Source organism: Sinocyclocheilus rhinocerous, unplaced genomic scaffold (assembly GCF_001515625.1).
Source record: "Sinocyclocheilus rhinocerous isolate Xijiao unplaced genomic scaffold, SAMN03320098_v1.1 scaffold689, whole genome shotgun sequence".
Classification (NCBI taxonomy): Eukaryota; Metazoa; Chordata; class Actinopteri; order Cypriniformes; family Cyprinidae; genus Sinocyclocheilus; species Sinocyclocheilus rhinocerous.
In genome coordinates, this window is record NW_015652129.1 from 645,051 (window position 1) to 664,984 (window position 19,934).

The 19,934-nt window shown below is 35.8% G+C and overlaps 1 protein-coding gene across 14 annotated transcripts in view; it reads left to right on the forward strand.

Annotated features, from left to right (window-relative positions):
- The window catches only part of LOC107713449 (neural cell adhesion molecule 1-like), a 105,239-nt gene that overhangs the window by 60,524 nt on the left and 24,781 nt on the right, over positions 1-19,934 (forward strand). For 9 of the 14 annotated variants that reach the window (XM_016518938.1, XM_016518943.1, XM_016518939.1 and 6 more), the window contains exons 7-10: positions 648-808; positions 2,092-2,234; positions 2,402-2,425; positions 17,871-17,900. In XM_016518938.1, coding sequence (XP_016374424.1) covers positions 648-808; positions 2,092-2,234; positions 2,402-2,425; positions 17,871-17,900 — 358 coding nt within the window. The remainder of the gene's footprint in view (positions 1-647; positions 809-2,091; positions 2,235-2,401; positions 2,426-17,870; positions 17,901-19,934) is intronic. The other 5 variants (XM_016518941.1, XM_016518942.1, XM_016518949.1 and 2 more) reach the window with 2 other exon arrangements.

Genomic DNA, 19,934 nt, shown 5'->3' on the forward strand with positions numbered 1-19,934 from the left:
ATTAAAGTTTCTTCTTAAACTAAATATATTATACAGAGTATTATCATATTTTTATTTATTTCTATTAATATTTTTAGTCTTTATAAATTTGGTATAATTAATTCATTTAATACATGATTATTACTAATATCCAATACAACCATTTAACATTTATTATCATTCAATACAGTTAATATTTATTATTTTTTCATATTTATTATTTTTATTGTAGTTTTTTTGTTAAACTCTATGCATTATACACAGTATCATTTATTGCTTTATATTTTATTTCTTTATATTTTAGTCTCTCTCTCTCTCTCTACATAGTAGTAATAATAGTAATAATAATAATACTAAACTAGATATACTATTTTTTATATATATATATATATATATATATAGTCTTAAAGTATTTAAGTCTTTAAGTCTTTAAAAGTATACATAGCATAAATTTGAAAGGGTGTCATCATATTTAGAAGTCTGCAGCATCAAAAAATTTGAAAACCCCTGCTATAATCATCAATTTCATGATTAGTTAATCGCTCCAACTATGTTTCCACTGAATTCTACATGCCTAACAGAACAAGCTCTTCGAAGAGAAAAATGTTCAGATTAGTCTTCCCCATTGCTGTATTGTTTCAATATGTTAGCACTTTCTTTCCTCTCAGGAACAACGTTCCACTGGAGAGCGGCGATAAATACAGCTTCAATGAAGACGGCTCTGAGATGACAATACTAGATGTGACAAAGCTGGACGAGGGAGATTACACATGCATTGCTAAGAACAAAGCTGGGGAGAGCGAACAAGAACTTAGCCTTAAAGTCTTTGGTAAGAAGTCTCACAGGACTCTAGAGATTTGACAGCACTCTGTTGAAGTTGATATTGAAAATTCAGCAATGATGAAAAAAATAAATATATTCAGTTTTATTCTGCAGAGAACAAAGTGTAGTTGCATGAATATATTGTTTTATGCCTTAAAGAAATAGTCCACTTGACTCACTGTTTTCTTTGCTCTGTGAAATGTGTTTCACCTGGGAAAATCTTAGAATTTCTATCAAATCCTAAATACTGTACATTTTAAATGAAATCAAACAAAAAAGGGAGATATTTATCCAAATGTTCACGTTGCTCTTTTCCATACATTGAAAGTGAATGCCGATGGATGCCGGCAAGCTCTAAAAATGATGAGAAAGCATCATAAAGATGATTGGGTGAAGATGAAAGATGATTGGGGAAGTCGTGGCCTAATGGTTAGAGAGTCGGACTCGTAACCCAAAGGTTGCGGGTTCGAGTCTCGTACCGGCAGGGATTGTAGGTGGGGGGAGTGAATGTACAGCACTCTCTCCCACCTTCAATACCACGACTGAGGTGCCCTTGAGCAAGGCACCGAACCCCCAACTGCTCCCCGGGCGCCGCAGCATAAATGGCTGCCCACTGCTCCGGGTGTGTGTTCACGGTGTGTGTGTGTGTTCACTGCTGTGTGTGTGCACTTTGGATGGGTTAAACGCAGAGCACTAATTCCTAGTATGGGTAACCATACTTGGCCACATGTCACTTCACTTCACTTTAAAAGTAGTTGATATGACCATATTCCAAGTATATAATAGAAATAGACTAGTGTTGTCAAATGATTAATTGCATTTATATATTTTTAGAAAAATTTTATGTTTATATATTAAATATATTTATATATAATATAAAATATAAGAATATACATATATAAATGTAAATATTTTCGAAATATACACTGTATGTGTGTGTATTTATATATACATAATAAATATACACAGTACACACACATATATTATGTAAACAAAAACTTTTGGATTCGATTAATCGCGATTATCATTTGACAGCACTAAAATAGGCTAAAATAAGCTTCCCTCAAATCTCATTCACACTTCCGTAGGTCCAAAAATTGGCAAAATCATTTGTAAAAGGCATCAAAACTTGTCTTTATCATTATACAATGCAGGATGATACAAATTATCATCCTGCAAAACATCTACTTTTGTATTCCACAAAATGGGTTTAGAACGTCATTAGATTAAGTAAACAGTGACAGAATGTCATTTTGGAGTGATCTAACTTTATAATATCTGTCTTCTCAGTGCAACCCAAAATCACATATCTAGAAAGCCAGACTACCACAGAAATGGACGAACAGGTCACGTTAACGTGCGAGGCCACTGGAGACCCCACACCCACCATCACGTGGAGCGTCGGCACCAGGGTCTTCACCGAGGGAGAGCAGGTAACACCAAACGCACAGGCACAGGGGCTCCTCACTGGAGAGAAGTGGGAGCAGGAGCTAGAAGAGTAGCATGTTGATCATGGTCTTACAGACAGGCAGCAGCTATGATGGAGTCGTGGCGCACCTGCCTCTGGCTGTTTCATGCATACGATTCTTTTTGTCTGCAGGAGCACCAAAAGAGGATTTATCAGGTATGAGATCAGAAGGTCAGGTATAGTAATGGGAAATAGATCTGTTTCTATATTCCCGAAAATGGCTCTGATGTTGTCTGCATACTCGAGACGTTTGCTAATCGGCCGTCTGGTGTTTCGATTTCCTGAAGTTCTTCAAGTCGTGATACTATCTGCAGTTGTTGATATGTGAAAAAGACTTGCATGGCGGTGAAATTGCAATACTATTGCAACAGTTCCTGACAGGAAAAGTGATGATGGATGAGCTCTAAAAATTGCTTTACATTTGCTCTGTTCCACAACCTAGTGAGCTGCCTAGAGAGGCTGCTTTGCGAGGCACTAAGGCTGCTCCAAACGCTGGCTAAATGAATTATGCTGCCGCCTTACATACCTGTTTTAACCTGATTCTAAGACAGAACCACATTTACTCTTTGCAGTGAAGGCAAAACCAGAATGTACTGCAATGATCTCAGTGGAAAATAAATCGAAGGTGGTGGATTAAAGAGAAAGTATATATATATATATATATATATATATATATATACAAAGTATACTAGTATACAAAGTTATGTAGGTATTTACGTACAATTGTGTATGTACTATGACCTATACTTTCATTAATATTTTGAATTTGAAGCTTTTATTTTTATATTTTTCTGTTTTCATTTTAATGTTGGTTTCTTTCTTTCTTTTTTTCTTTCTTTCTTTCTTTCTTTAGGTTTGTGTATTTATTTTTTTATTTTTGTTTCTAGATTTGGTTCATTATTCATTATTCGACATCAACATTTCAACTTTTTTAAAAACAACTTTTTTTTCTCTAAAATATATATTTGATCTTATTTCAGCTTTGTTTTATTTAACACTCACACACAAGTTTTTAATATTAAATGAAGATCTACTGATATGCTCTTTATGAAAGATTCCAGTATCTCTTAAACATATATTATTATTATTATTAAATACATTTATTAATTAGATTTTTAAGCAAACTTTAAAAACCTAAAATAGTTTTTTTCAAAATGGGCTATTATTTCAAGGCTATTTCAACTTGTTACTCATGAAAATAGCCAATGAAGCAAGCATGGTGTTAAAACACAAACCAACCAACCAATATCAATTAACACTTTTTTTTTTTCAATTAAGGATAATAACCCTGTTAATGTGTTTCAGATGGTTAAGCAGCCCACAAGGTTTTAAAACAGAGCTTTTGTGCTTTTGTCCTCTATCTTTGAGGTATATAAAAAATAAAGGATTTCCAGTTTGAAGCCTCAAAAATAAGCTCAATTTCGCTTGTGTCGAGTCACTGTCATCACAGGGTTCCTGAAGGAGCATGTTTTATATAAGCTCTTTGTTGGACCGCTTTGTCATTTCCTGTGTGTCGTCTTGTCCAGTCTTGCTCATCTCATGTGGGTGTTGGGTTGTGATGATTGCCAACATCTCTTCACTGGTCTGTGTTGATCACCATGTATTTGTTCATGGTTACAAAAATAATTAGCAGGTTACTTTGTCTGTTTAACATTTTATTTGTCATCATCAGATGTTGATTGTCTTTCTGACAAAATGAAATCAAATTTAATTTTACTTAATACACATTCCTGGGCATGATTTATCAGTGCCTGTTATTCTAGAGGGGAAAATTAATCAAAATGTACTTGCTCTGCATAAAATTGTTAGTTCGTTGTTATTCTGTCTATCAGGAAAATATAAATTAATAAACAAATAGCTGTCAGGTTTGTACAAGCAAACAGTGATAAACTACTGTATATACCACAACAAATATTATTTTCAAAATTTCTGTCTCTCTTGATTGTCTTTCAGTTAACATGAAATAAAAACGGATCATATTTACTTTTTAAAACAAGTTAATGGTTTTATTGTGCATGGTACATTAGAACATGTTATTCCAGAGGGGAAAAAACTGTCAGTCTTAAGTTGATTTGTTTGTTTTATTTATTTTGTTGTCCATCTGGAAAATATGAATATAAATAATCAAATCAAAGCTATCATGCTTTGAGTGTGTTTACATGCAGTGATGTACTATATGTCGAAATAAATAATATTAAATTAGTTTTCTTGTTGCATAATATATCCAGTATTTCTCAGAAATGTATGAAAGTCCATTACTGTCACAGAATATAAAATAAAAAGGTAATTGCAACTTTTTTTTTCACAATTCAGAAAAATTGTGAGATATAGAAGTCGGAATTACGAGATCAGAAAAACTCAGAAAACTGAGGGAAAAAGTCGGAATTGCGAGATATAAACTCAGAAAACTGAGGGAAAAAGTCGGAATTGGGAGCTATTAACTTAGAAAACTGAGGGGAAAAGTCGAAATTACGAGATATAAACTCAGAAAACTGAGGGGAAAAGTCGGGACTGCGAGATATGAACTCAGAAAACAGTGAAAAATTCTATATTGCGAGATATAAACTCAGAATAGTGAGGGAAAAAGTCGAAATTGCGAGATATAAACTCAGAATAGTGAGGGAAAAAGGCTAAATTGCGAGATATAAACTCAGAATAGTGAGGGAAAAAGTCTAAATTGCGAGATATAAACTCAGAATACTGAGGGAAAAAGTCGGAATTGTGAGATATAAAATCAGAAAACTGAGGGGAAAAGTCGGGACTGCGAGATATGAACTCAGAAAACAGTGAAAAATTCTATATTGCGAGATATAAACTCAGAATAGTGAGGGAAAAAGTCTAAATTGCGAGATATAAACTCAGAAAACTGAGGGGAGAAGTCGAAATTACGAGATATAGACTCAGGAATCTGAGGGAAAATAGGAATTGCGAGATATACACTCAGAATACTGAGGAAAAAATTCAGAATTGACTGTTAGCAAAGGCCCGCCCTCCGCAGTTACTGTTACTATCTCCGACAAACAATGCCGCTCTCACACTACATACCATGTTCTCACGCAGTAAATAATACACCGCAGAGCAAAGAGGAAACTGACAACAGACCGACAGATAAGACATAGCAGGTTACTTCTGGTATGAAACACGGTCTCAGGACTCTCAGCTTTCAAATTTTGTCGTTTTTAAAGAAATTCAAACAATAAATAGGCCAACCGTTTTGTGGCTCTTTAATGACAGATCACTGTATTGCCAGTTAAAGCAGCACGTGGACCAATCGTCTTTTCATATTTAAAGGACGAAATGAACATGAATGAACATCAGAACTTGTTTTATTTTAACCACGTTCTCCTGTCTGTACAATAATAATTACTATTTGTGCATTATTGTTTAGGATTGGGGTAGGTATAGACGTTAATAAAACACAATCTAATAGGTAGAAAATGTAATTTATTGTTAGTTTCTGGCCGTAGCTGTCGGACAAGATGGCGGATTCGGCGTTATGATTGGTCAATCGCCTGACAATCAAGCTCTTTGCGAACGGTCAATTGTGAGAATGCTGATTTTACTTCTTGCAAGTCGGTTCTTTGTTTCTGCTGCAGAATAAAAAAATAAAATAGGAAACAGTGCCTTTTTATCTCATAGTTATGACATTTCCCCCTCACAGTTGCTAGTTTTTATCTCACAATTGCAAGTCGCAATTACCCTTTTTTAATCTTACCTGTGGCGGAAAACAAGCTTTCACTGAAATGTGTCACATTACTGAAGTTAAATGCAAATGCCATTTCATGCTGACTGTATGCAGTTTGGTAAAGACAATCAACAGTTAGTGTTTCTAATAGTCACTTGTGAAAAGCAAATTGCCTTAACGCTGCTAATTATTTTTGAATGTGTCACTTTGCTATTCCAACACTGCTATACAGAAAATCACATGCTTGAAGTGGGATTTTTTGATTTCTTGGTTGTGCAACCTTTTTTTTCCACAAGAATTTTACTGGGTGCTTCAGATGAGGAATACCTTTTTAATAACTCAGTGTCATGGCTACAATTTCTTTTGCTCGAGGATGTGGGAAGGGTTTATTGAAAATATTTACTAGAGCTTTAGATCTTCTTACTCTGCGTGATGCATGTTTCTACCTTCTCCGTGCCCTCTTTTACACAGTTGTGTGTCATGTATTACACCTGCGTTCATATGTGCATGGAAATCCTTCAGTGTCTTGAGTTTCCTGTCGTATGAAAATGAATGTTTTCTCCCTCAGAAAGACGCAGCTTGTATCTTATCTTCTGATTGTAATAGTTGGGTCAATAAAAAATTAGTTGAGGACTGTCATATATTGCAGTCTCTGAGCCACTTATCAAGGTGCCAGACAAATGAGCGGGTCATAAAAATGGCAGGGTAGGAGCGCCGCAGGGCGATAAAGAATTGGCCACGGACCACAGCTTATCACAATCCGGTTGAAAGACAAGAGGAGAATTCAACCTCTGAACAAGGGCCAATACATCAGCCACTTTTTCTCTTGTCTTTTCTCAGTAGCGCCTTCCTTTCTGGGTCTCCTTTGAGAATTCTGTAGAGCACATTAAAGAGATAGCGAACCAAAAATGAAGCTTCTGTCATCATATACTCATCCTTGTGTTGCTTCAAGCCTGTATGAATTTGTTTTGGGGTAGAATTCAAAAGGAAATATTTAGCAGACCGTTCAAGCTGCGTTCAGTCAAACACTGGAAATAATCATTTTTTTTAATGTAATCCTTTTTTCCATTTTTAAACACAACATTTTACAAGATTTGAGATGTATGCTTAAAACAATAATTTTATTCATCAAGGATGTGTTTGATTGATCAAAAGTGACAGTAAAGACTTTTACATTGTTACAAAAGATTTCTATTACAAATAATTGCTTTTCTTTTAAACTTAATATTCATCAAAGAATCCTGAAAAATTATCAATATCCACAAAAATGTTAAGCAGCATTTTTTTTTTTTTTTTTAAATAAATAGAAAAGTTTCATGAGCATTGAATTGGGCCCTAAGATTTCTGCTATGCGGGAAAAACACAGACACATGTATAACTATATATGACTTAATGTATTGATAATACTACTACTAACAATAAAATGATTAAAACACTATTTTTAAGGAATATTTACCAGAATTTTTTTTTATCATAATTTATTTACCAGAAAAATGTAAATACACAACACAGTATTTCTGCAAAATAAATAAATAAAATGATGATAAATTATTTTAAATAAAATCAATTAATTAGAAATGCTTTTTATTATTCAAATTTAATGAAATCATTAAAATGGAATCCAGAAAATTCAGAATTTGGCAAAAACACAACAATTTGGGGGGAAAAAAACATATTTCATATAGCCTTAAAATGTACATTTTAATAAATTTCTGTTAAATTGTATAAGTTTTATGATTTCAATTAATTAGACATGCTTTTTGATTAATATGTTTTAATTTAACCATTAAAACAGAGTGTAGAAAAATTAAAAAGGAAAAAACAGAATTTGGGAAAAAAAATTAAAAGGAATTCCGTAGGGCCCTAATTGAATCAGTATATTAAAATCAATTACATTTTAAAGGGGTCATATGATGCTGCTAAAAAGAACAGTATTTTGTGTATTTGGTGTAATGAAATGTGTTTATGCGGTTTAAGGTTCAAAAAACACATTATTTTCCACATACTGTACATTATTGTTTCTCCTCTATGCCCCGCCTTTCTGAAACGTGTCGATTTTTACAAAGCTCATCAGTCTGAAAAAGCGAGGTGTGCTGTGATTGGCCGAATACCTCAAGCGTGAGACGGAAATGTTACGCCCCTCACCATACTGTGATGCCCTGTCCGGCCGGAGCTAAACCCAAAAAACTGAGGGAAAAAGTCGGAATTGGGAGCTATTAACTTAGAAAACTGAGGGGAAAAGTCGAAATTACGAGATATAAACTCAGAAAACTGAGGGGAAAAGTCGGGACTGCGAGATATGAACTCAGAAAACAGTGAAAAATTCTATATTGCGAGATATAAACTCAGAATAGTGAGGGAAAAAGTCTAAATTGCGAGATATAAACTCAGAAAACTGAGGGGAGAAGTCGAAATTACGAGATATAGACTCAGGAATCTGAGGGAAAATAGGAATTGCGAGATATACACTCAGAATACTGAGGAAAAAATTCAGAATTGACTGTTAGCAAAGGCCCGCCCTCCGCAGTTACTGTTACTATCTCCGACAAACAATGCCGCTCTCACACTACATACCATGTTCTCACGCAGTAAATAATACACCGCAGAGCAAAGAGGAAACTGACAACAGACCGACAGATAAGACATAGCAGGTTACTTCTGGTATGAAACACGGTCTCAGGACTCTCAGCTTTCAAATTTTGTCGTTTTTAAAGAAATTCAAACAATAAATAGGCCAACCGTTTTGTGGCTCTTTAATGACAGATCACTGTATTGCCAGTTAAAGCAGCACGTGGACCAATCGTCTTTTCATATTTAAAGGACGAAATGAACATGAATGAACATCAGAACTTGTTTTATTTTAACCACGTTCTCCTGTCTGTACAATAATAATTACTATTTGTGCATTATTGTTTAGGATTGGGGTAGGTATAGACGTTAATAAAACACAATCTAATAGGTAGAAAATGTAATTTATTGTTAGTTTCTGGCCGTAGCTGTCGGACAAGATGGCGGATTCGGCGTTATGATTGGTCAATCGCCTGACAATCAAGCTCTTTGCGAACGGTCAATTGTGAGAATGCTGATTTTACTTCTTGCAAGTCGGTTCTTTGTTTCTGCTGCAGAATAAAAAAATAAAATAGGAAACAGTGCCTTTTTATCTCATAGTTATGACATTTCCCCCTCACAGTTGCTAGTTTTTATCTCACAATTGCAAGTCGCAATTACCCTTTTTTAATCTTACCTGTGGCGGAAAACAAGCTTTCACTGAAATGTGTCACATTACTGAAGTTAAATGCAAATGCCATTTCATGCTGACTGTATGCAGTTTGGTAAAGACAATCAACAGTTAGTGTTTCTAATAGTCACTTGTGAAAAGCAAATTGCCTTAACGCTGCTAATTATTTTTGAATGTGTCACTTTGCTATTCCAACACTGCTATACAGAAAATCACATGCTTGAAGTGGGATTTTTTGATTTCTTGGTTGTGCAACCTTTTTTTTCCACAAGAATTTTACTGGGTGCTTCAGATGAGGAATACCTTTTTAATAACTCAGTGTCATGGCTACAATTTCTTTTGCTCGAGGATGTGGGAAGGGTTTATTGAAAATATTTACTAGAGCTTTAGATCTTCTTACTCTGCGTGATGCATGTTTCTACCTTCTCCGTGCCCTCTTTTACACAGTTGTGTGTCATGTATTACACCTGCGTTCATATGTGCATGGAAATCCTTCAGTGTCTTGAGTTTCCTGTCGTATGAAAATGAATGTTTTCTCCCTCAGAAAGACGCAGCTTGTATCTTATCTTCTGATTGTAATAGTTGGGTCAATAAAAAATTAGTTGAGGACTGTCATATATTGCAGTCTCTGAGCCACTTATCAAGGTGCCAGACAAATGAGCGGGTCATAAAAATGGCAGGGTAGGAGCGCCGCAGGGCGATAAAGAATTGGCCACGGACCACAGCTTATCACAATCCGGTTGAAAGACAAGAGGAGAATTCAACCTCTGAACAAGGGCCAATACATCAGCCACTTTTTCTCTTGTCTTTTCTCAGTAGCGCCTTCCTTTCTGGGTCTCCTTTGAGAATTCTGTAGAGCACATTAAAGAGATAGCGAACCAAAAATGAAGCTTCTGTCATCATATACTCATCCTTGTGTTGCTTCAAGCCTGTATGAATTTGTTTTGGGGTAGAATTCAAAAGGAAATATTTAGCAGACCGTTCAAGCTGCGTTCAGTCAAACACTGGAAATAATCATTTTTTTTAATGTAATCCTTTTTTCCATTTTTAAACACAACATTTTACAAGATTTGAGATGTATGCTTAAAACAATAATTTTATTCATCAAGGATGTGTTTGATTGATCAAAAGTGACAGTAAAGACTTTTACATTGTTACAAAAGATTTCTATTACAAATAATTGCTTTTCTTTTAAACTTAATATTCATCAAAGAATCCTGAAAAATTATCAATATCCACAAAAATGTTAAGCAGCATTTTTTTTTTTTTTTTTAAATAAATAGAAAAGTTTCATGAGCATTGAATTGGGCCCTAAGATTTCTGCTATGCGGGAAAAACACAGACACATGTATAACTATATATGACTTAATGTATTGATAATACTACTACTAACAATAAAATGATTAAAACACTATTTTTAAGGAATATTTACCAGAATTTTTTTTTATCATAATTTATTTACCAGAAAAATGTAAATACACAACACAGTATTTCTGCAAAATAAATAAATAAAATGATGATAAATTATTTTAAATAAAATCAATTAATTAGAAATGCTTTTTATTATTCAAATTTAATGAAATCATTAAAATGGAATCCAGAAAATTCAGAATTTGGCAAAAACACAACAATTTGGGGGGAAAAAAACATATTTCATATAGCCTTAAAATGTACATTTTAATAAATTTCTGTTAAATTGTATAAGTTTTATGATTTCAATTAATTAGACATGCTTTTTGATTAATATGTTTTAATTTAACCATTAAAACAGAGTGTAGAAAAATTAAAAAGGAAAAAACAGAATTTGGGAAAAAAAATTAAAAGGAATTCCGTAGGGCCCTAATTGAATCAGTATATTAAAATCAATTACATTTTAAAGGGGTCATATGATGCTGCTAAAAAGAACAGTATTTTGTGTATTTGGTGTAATATATTCAAATAGAAACAGTTATTTTAAATTGTAACATTTGCCAATATTACAGTTTTCCCTGTATTTTTGATCAAATAAATACAGCCTTGGTGAGCATAATAGATTTCTTGGACACAACAGCTTGATAATACCTGAATTCCACAGCAGAATAAAGACAGTTTATATGGGTTTGGAATGACATGAGCAAATAATCAGAATAGCTTATTATTCTGATAGGGGCTGAACTGGCCCTTTAACATAAATGTAGTAGTATTAAAATGGACACAGAATATAATAAGATTGCACAGTACAAGAGCATGAATAGCTTGAGATGGTTGTAAGTTGAGGGAGTGTTTTATTCCTAAACCCCACAGACACACTCCAGAGAGAGCAGGGCATGTGTAGGGCAGCTCTTGTTTTCAGACACAATGCTCTTTCAGATGAATGTCCTATGCTAATGCCGTCATTGATAGCTTTGTCCATTCGTGCCAGTGACCCCACAGCCAGTGAAAAGCCACCTATTCCCTAAGCTTTGTAAACAGCGTTTCCTGGCAAACTGTAGCTGATCTGATGAAACGGAGATATGGACACTGTCCCTTTCATGGTAGTTTCACTGGAGAGTTAGATTTTCGCAGCAACCGTGTTGATGTTTTTTATCCTGCAAGATGGAATAGAATAAAGCAATCTTTCAGGTTAAATACAACTTTTGTGTTCTCATCAGTGTTTGTGGCACGCTGTTAATTATTATATTTCTGATGTAAGATTTTGAAAACTATAAGAAATCATTTTAAAGGGTATGAGAGATCAATTCTGCTTTGATCTGTCAAGATTAAATAATTTATTGTACTATGAAAATACTTCTTTTATTGAAACCAAGCTGCGGAAATGACTTGTTCTGAAATCTTCAGGTTTCTGGCATCACATCAACGACACTGAAATTTGGTCTGTCCAGTTATGGTATTGTTATAAGAAAGCAGAATAGATGCTATTATTCCCTTCCTAACAACAAAATGATAATTATAAAAGTAAAATCAGCAGCAGAACTTGTGCTGTGTCTGGCTGTGTAGCAGCTGCTGCTCTGCATGTCCTCCTAAACAAATTAAGTGAACGGTGTGGAGTGGAAGCAGAGTTCCAAGATTTAGCTTGAAGCGTTTTTTTTTTTTCAGAGCAGCGGTGGTTTCTCTCATCTAAAAAACCTCTCCATCACAAGTATAAAACGCATAACGGGTTAGCAGCCAAAAATTCAATTTCAGTAAGAAATTGCTGTATATTTATGCTGTTAATGATCTGTTAGTAGTCAACATGAAAGAAAGACAATGTCCAGTGTTATCCCACAGAAAACATATAATTTTATAAAAAATATAATTTGATCAATTCATGTCACTCCATTTTACTTACCTACAACTACGTTCAAATACTTTTATTCAGTAAAGACACATTAAATTGATCACACGAAACAGTAAATACATTTATAATGTTACAAAAGATTTCTATTCCAAATAAATTGATCAAAAATCTTGAAAAAAATGTTTCACTGTTTCCACAAAAATATTAAAGAATTGTTCACCCAAAAATTTAAATTTGCTGTTAATTTACTCAACCTCAGGTCATCCATGATGTTGGTGACTTTCTTTTTTCAGTTGGACATTAACTCTTTCCCCGCCAGCGTTTTTGCTGATTTTCACTAAAATTTCATGGACCCCAGAATATTTAGTTTTATGAATATCTGAAAATACAATGCATCAAGATAAAGATCAGACCCTCTACTTTCAAACAAACAAACAAAAATAATCTGTTTAATTCTAGCTTTGTTTTTTATCAACATTTGAATGTAGGTAGGTTTCATAAAAAAAGCAACATTTTGAACAAAAAGGCGGGGAAAGAGTTAAAGGTGATTTTTAGCTGGTGATTGATATATAATGCAAGTCAACGTGTTCCATCACTTTGGGAGTCAAAAAAGCAGGTACAGGAAGCACAGAATTAATTCCAGTGTCTCGTGACGATATATTGAGGTCTTATTAAAGGGTTAGTTCAACCAAAAATGAAAATTACTACTTTTTTGACTTTCTTCTTTCAGACAAATCCAATTAGAGTTAAATTAAAAGCAAGCTTTATAATGGCGATGGGTGGGTGTTTTTGTTCAACAGTCCAAAAGAAGCCCAATAAAGCACATCCATCCATAATAAAAAGGGCCCCACATGGCTCCGGGGGGTGAATAAAGGCCTCCTTTAGCGAATTGATGCGTTTTTGTATGAAAATATCCATATTTAAAAATTTAAAAAACAGTTTTCTTTAGCTTGTGCTAACTGTCATACATGCTTGTAACAAAGTTTGTAGTTCGGGAAGAAGGAGGCGGGAACCGGCGAACATTCAAACAAAACTTTAATAATAAAATAAACACAAAATAGTGCAACAGCCCCTCGCGGACGACTGTCACGCACAAACTGAACCAAAACACAAAATAAAATCCAGGTCGTCACTCCTCCTTTTATCCTTTCGGAGCTCCTCCGTGGGACTCGAGACCGGTGAGTGGCGCAGGTGTCGTGCATTCTCACTTACTCCACCGGCCTCGCTCCGTTCCCACGGCTCTCGGCCCCGCCCCTCTCGCCACATTCCCCCCTCCCCCACTCCGGGGGAGCCGATCACGGCTGGGATCGGCGCCGCCCCTCTCGCCACATTCCCCCCTCCCCCACTCCGGGGGAGCCGATCACGGCTGGGATGGAGGGATGGCAGCCGTCCCTCCACATCCCAGGCGGCCGGCAGCGAGTTCGTCCGCCCCCCGGCAACTGACTCCATCCCACCGCCTCAAGCGTCCATGGCAGCAGACTGCTCCGCCATGCTCGATGGCACCGCGGATTCACCACAGCGGCGAGGGATCTCTGGCAGCGTGTCCCTCCTTCCTCCCGGGTTCCGGCACCAATGTAACAAAGTTCGTAGTTCGGGAAGGAGGCGGCGGGAACCGGCGAACATACAAACAAAACTTTAATAATAAAATAAACACAATATAGCGCGACAGCCCCTCGCGGACGACTGTCGCGCACAAACTGAACCTAAACACAAAATAAAATCCAGGCCTGGTCCTCTCTCGTCCAACATTGTCGTCACTCCTCCTTTTATCCTTCCGGAGCTCCTCCGTGGGACTCGAGACCGGTGAGTGGCGCAGGTGTCGCGCATTAGCATTTACTCCACCAGCCTCGCTCCGTTCCCACGGCTCTCGGCCCCGCCCCTCTCGTCACATAGCTGTTCCGGGTGGATGACGTAGAATGTATGTGTAGCGCATGCTCCAGTGAGAATATGCTAGTCTCGCGAGAACCAACGTTTGTTTACAGGAGCAAAGGAAGCAAAGTTTCCTTACTTTAGCAAAGGAAAACCAATCTCTTGGCTTAAATCAAAATTCTCATTTTGTACTTCTAATTTGTGACCGGTGTTTTGTTTGGCTCTCTTCTCTGCGCTTCCGTGTTCGTCACGTCTCACCGGCGCATGTACTACGCATACGTCCTACATCATCTGCCTGGAACGGCTTGCGTGTATGACAGTTAGCGCAAGCTAGAGAAAACTGTTTATAACGTTTTAAATATGGATGTTTTTCTTACAAACCCCCCCCCCCCGGAGTCATGTGAGGCACTTTTTATTATAGATGTATGCACTTTCTTGGACTTCTTTTGGACTGTTGAACAAAAACACCCACCCACTGCCATTATAAAGCTTGGAAGGACAGAACATTTTTTAATATAACTCTGACTGGATTCGTCTGAAAGAAGAAAGTATACACCTAGAATGCCTTGAGGGTGAGTAAATCATGGGCTAATTTTCATTTTTGGGTGAATTAACCCTTTAAGTGAAATGGTAGGTCTGTGCAATAAACTGAATGTTACATTATTACCTGTAGTCCACAGCCTCAGGCAAACAGTTATGGAGCATGATGACGTATGCCTTGTAAATCATGCGTGAACTGATGCCATTTACATTCGTCCTCTCTCTCTGTTATAAAAAATTCAGTGATTTCAGTTCACTTGTGATTCACTGTGCGTTTCTTTGAACTATTCTTTTAAGCAGCACAACTTTTTTCAACACTAAATAACTAAGAATGGAGTAATGATGCTGAAAATTCAGATTTACATAACAGGAATAAGTTACATTTTAAAATATATTAAAATAGAAAACAGTTATTTTAAATTGTAATAATATCCACAAAATTATTGTTTTTAAAAAATCTTACCAAACTTTTGAACAGTAATACTCTTCTCCCAAATGAACCCAAACAAGCAGCTAAATTTTATTTAAACATGATTCCTATTCATTTGAATCTGATCTAAATTTTTTTGGACAGCATTATTGTAAATTATAAGTGTTTTGCCTCTAAAAAAAACCTATACTAACCCCATTAAGAAAGTAATGATTTTTCACAAAGGCACTTTCATGCCTTTATTCAATGTGTGCTCCAGCCTCCCTCACTGCACTGCACTGCACATAACTTTTCTACATGTAGTTTAGCATTTTATAATTAACTCCACTAATTCACTCCTCAGTAACTCTTGTTTGAATAAGCTGCCAAGTTCTAGATGTGCTATACACATATGGATTTGTTCTCCGTTCATATTGTAATCATGCCAGATTCATTGTGTGCATTTGAGAGATCAGAGCAGGCTTGAGGCGTTGGGCACCTGATCTAATCAGAATAATCATCATGTAATAATGTCAACAATAACCTGAACATTTCATTTACATAAGCAGCTTGTTCATTTTGTTCTGGTACTTTATCAGGCTTGAAAATATAATTCAAGCATTCGTCATTAGCCTAGGGCTTCAGTTTATACTAAGATATTAACTTTAATTAGTAGCAATTAGACGGCGTTGCAGAATAAAAGGCATTGATCATAACTGTTTATTCCGTGCAGGTCTCCGGGGAGGTAGTTAGCCAAATGAAAGCTGCAAGACTAGCAGACTCAGCCTGCTGTCATCATAACAACCCTGCAAGGGTTTCGCTTTTTTCTGATGCTCTTGCAAAATGATTTGCGCTGTTCAACTCTTGGCTTTTTTTGTTGTTGCACAGTACAGAGACACATTGTTGTGCTCAAGTGCACTAACACAGAGCGCAGACCATTTCAGACATCGTTCGATTAGCGCCTGTTGCTCTTCGTGTGTTTTGTCTGGTGATAATCTCAATGTGTTGTAGCATGTCAAGCGGTTTCCTGTCCATTGCATCGTGTTGCTAAGCATGTGCACGCTCAGCCTCCATGTGAAGTGCCGTGAGTCCACAGAGAACTTCAGCCGCTTTCATATGGAAAGTGATTGCATGAAGTGTTTATCTGTGTGGTCTGAGTATTCTCTGTGTCACTGTGTACAAAAGCTAAAGGGTAGTAATATGTTCACTTTAGGTACTAATATGTACCATTTAGGGATAAATGAGAAACAAAGTTGTACCTTTTAGCTTTTGTATCATAGAGTACCGCTTCAGTGACAATTTTGTACTTTTTTTCTGAGAGTTCAGAAATGTAATGGTCCTGTTCTCTGCAGATTGTGAAGGAAGTCATTACTTACAGCATTTTATTTAATTTTTTAATGTTGTTATTAATAAAACTCAAGTTTTTTTTAAGAACTCATTCTTTTTAAGATGATAATGCACTGCAAAAATCATTTTTCAATCAGTGTTTTATCTTGTTTTCCAGTATAAATATCTAAATGCCCTTAAAACAAAATAAACTTTCTTGATAAGCAAAATGATTGATAATAAGTCTTCTTTGCTAATTACTAACAATTTGCCAAAGGGGTAATAAAAACTAGAGGTGGACCGATAGTGGATTTTACCGATACCGATAACTAGGTTACCGATAACTACATTGGCTGATAACCAATTAATCGTCCATTGACGAATGTGAGGACTGGAACAGGCAGATGACTGAGTTTTTAAAATTCATACTGAATGAAAACTAAAACAGTGCTGAAATTAATTAAAAACCAATATTAAAAAACAATACTGAAAGTAAAGTAAATTAAAAAAAAACTGTACTAAACCATACTTTTAAAATAGAATAAAAATATTTATACAAACAACATCAGCCAGGATGTCTCAGACATCCAGTCAAAGTATTTAGGAGTTATACGTTACCTTATACGGTAGGAAAGAAATATAATCGCTGATTATAAGGTGTAAGTAAAATGTGCATATGTATTTGTCAAGCTGTCTGGTTTCAGTTCCACACCCCAAATGGCATCAGCACAGTGTGAATGTGTAAAAGAGGAAGTACATAAAGTACATATGTTTGAGAGAAAAAGGACTCAGATAACTTTTGTGCCAGCAATTGACTGTCGGTGCCGATTAATCGGCATAACTTATTAATCATTGACCTCTACTAAAAACACATTTTCCTTAAAGATTAATTGTCTGAAAATAAAAAAAGACTTATCTTGAACAGTTTTGCTTTTCAAGTAAATTCTGATTTTTTATTATTATTATTAATAAAAGTTCCCTTTCAGTCACTCTCGATGTCACGTCGGATGACCGACGAAATTGGGATCTCGCTTAGAGGGACCAATCTACTTCGAGTGTAAACTAAACGAGCCAATGCACATTATTGCATCCAGCTGCTGCTGATCACAGCGTGAGTATAAGTAGGACACCTCACTTTGTAATATTTCATTTTTAGCCCATATGCTTATTCATTAAACAAATGTATTTAATGTGCAGTGCTTTTATTCTCAATAACAGAGGACTCCTTCTAAAGGACTGCTTTGCCTCTTTATGTTGTTTTGTCTGTGTTCTTTGCAGGCCTCTTGGACTCGACCCGAACAGCACAAGGTAGAGATTCCGTATCCATGTCTCCATAAACTAAATTATGAAGATAGCCATCAACTCCATAAACCTCTTTCTTTCCCATCAGATCAAATCTCTGAAATCTCATCAGATCTGTCAACTGAATTACGATGACAGCTTGGTTTAATATGAGAGTGGAATGATGTAGTTTTAGTTTTCGCTTTCTATATTCAGTGCATGGCCTCTTTTCCATTCTGTATCTAATCAATTAAGTCATTATGACATCATTTTTCTTTTCATTATGACATCATAAGACTGCATTCTTGAAGGGTTCATATTTTGATAAAGCTTTATAATGTCCTTTTTAGTGTTATGTGATTCTTTTTTTTCTCTTTTAAGTAATTGATGTTGCACAAAGTGCTTTTGTTGTTGTTCACACTGAGACTTTTCCTTTTCCATCCTTACAAAAATAGACATTTGAGGAAACCACCTCCATCCAAGCTTTTCAGAGGGCTGGTGTGCATTATTAAAAAGACCTTTCTGCTGAAAACTGTGGCTCTAAAACTTTAATGATATGGCGTTCTCATGTTGCAAATGAATAAATAGAGCCTTATCTGAGAAGAATGGGAGATAAAGTCTGTTGAATGTGCTGATTGAAATGTATAGCTGTTTGTCATAGAGATTCAGTGTTACGGACCGCGGTCTGACCCCAATACCACATAGTAACCAGATTCCAGTGACGGGAGCACGTCCCATGGCACAGGGGGTCACGGTCTGGCCATTTGAGCACAGCAGACAGGGAAAACTGTGGGAAAGAGGGCCGGAAATGGGCTGGACGGGGCTCAGCGCTCCCATTAGGAGGTTATTCAATTAGCCCAGTCAGCTCTGCTGGGTGGCTGTTGGGTGGTTTTTGGATGAAAAGGCTCAGCATTATGTAAGCGTGACTCAGTCCTGGGACAACACCAGCATTATTATTGTCTCTGAAACGATGCTTCTGCCGAGTTCATTCATAGCGAAGTTTGTGCGAGGGGCAACGGCTGACCAGAAATATAGAGAGAGGAGTTTTTTCAGTTCCAAGTGGAGCGGGGAATACTAATGTTGTGCTTGATGAAGCCTTCGAAACTTCAATGCATTTCCTGTCCTCATTACCGTCCTGTCTGAGATTGTGTGTGTGTGTGAAAGAGAAAGCGAGTTCATTCCATCCATTCTTAGATCTGTTCAGCCCTAGTATTCCGTGTAATGCACTGCAAATAGTCTTTGTCCCTAATGAACGATATTTGAATAGCTGTTACAAGTCACTTCGTTTTTCTTTCTTTTTATACATTTTTGTATCACTACGCGCTAGATCTCGGCACTCTTTGCTGTTCTGTCTTACTGCTTTTTAGTACAACATGATCGCAACGCTGTACACCAGGGGTGATAAAGTCATTATTTTGGACTAAACGCAACTTTATATATCATAAATATATATTATATGAATAAAAATTAATAGTAATAATTATATGTAACATAATAGTCAGCAGTGTTGGAGAGTTACTTATAGTATAGCGTTACAATATTGCGTTACTCCATTAAAAAGTAACTAATTGCATTGCTTAGTTACTTTTTATGGAAAGTAATGCATTACGTTACTTTTGCGTTACTTTTTGTTTCCTGGGCTGGGCTTGCTTATTTGTTTTTTAATAACAAAAAGCTAAAAGTTGGCAACAGTTAAGGCCATTTCACACCTCACTCTCAATTTGTCTCAAAACAGGACAGTAATGCATTACTTTAGTAGTTGCTTGAAAAAAGTAAGCTGATACTGAGCAGCTCAACATTTTAACATTAATAATAAGAAGAAATGTTTCTTGAAATAGTATTAAGAAATAAATTACATTTTAAAACATAATGAAGTACAACATAGTTATTTTAAATTGTAATAATATTTCACAGTAGCTGTTTTTTTTACCAAATGCAGCCTTGGTGAGCATAAAGGATGTCTTTCAAAAGCATTAGAAAAACCCCAAACTTTTGAACAGTAGCAGTATGTGTGTGTATATATATATATATATATATATATATAATCTATGTTTTGTGTTG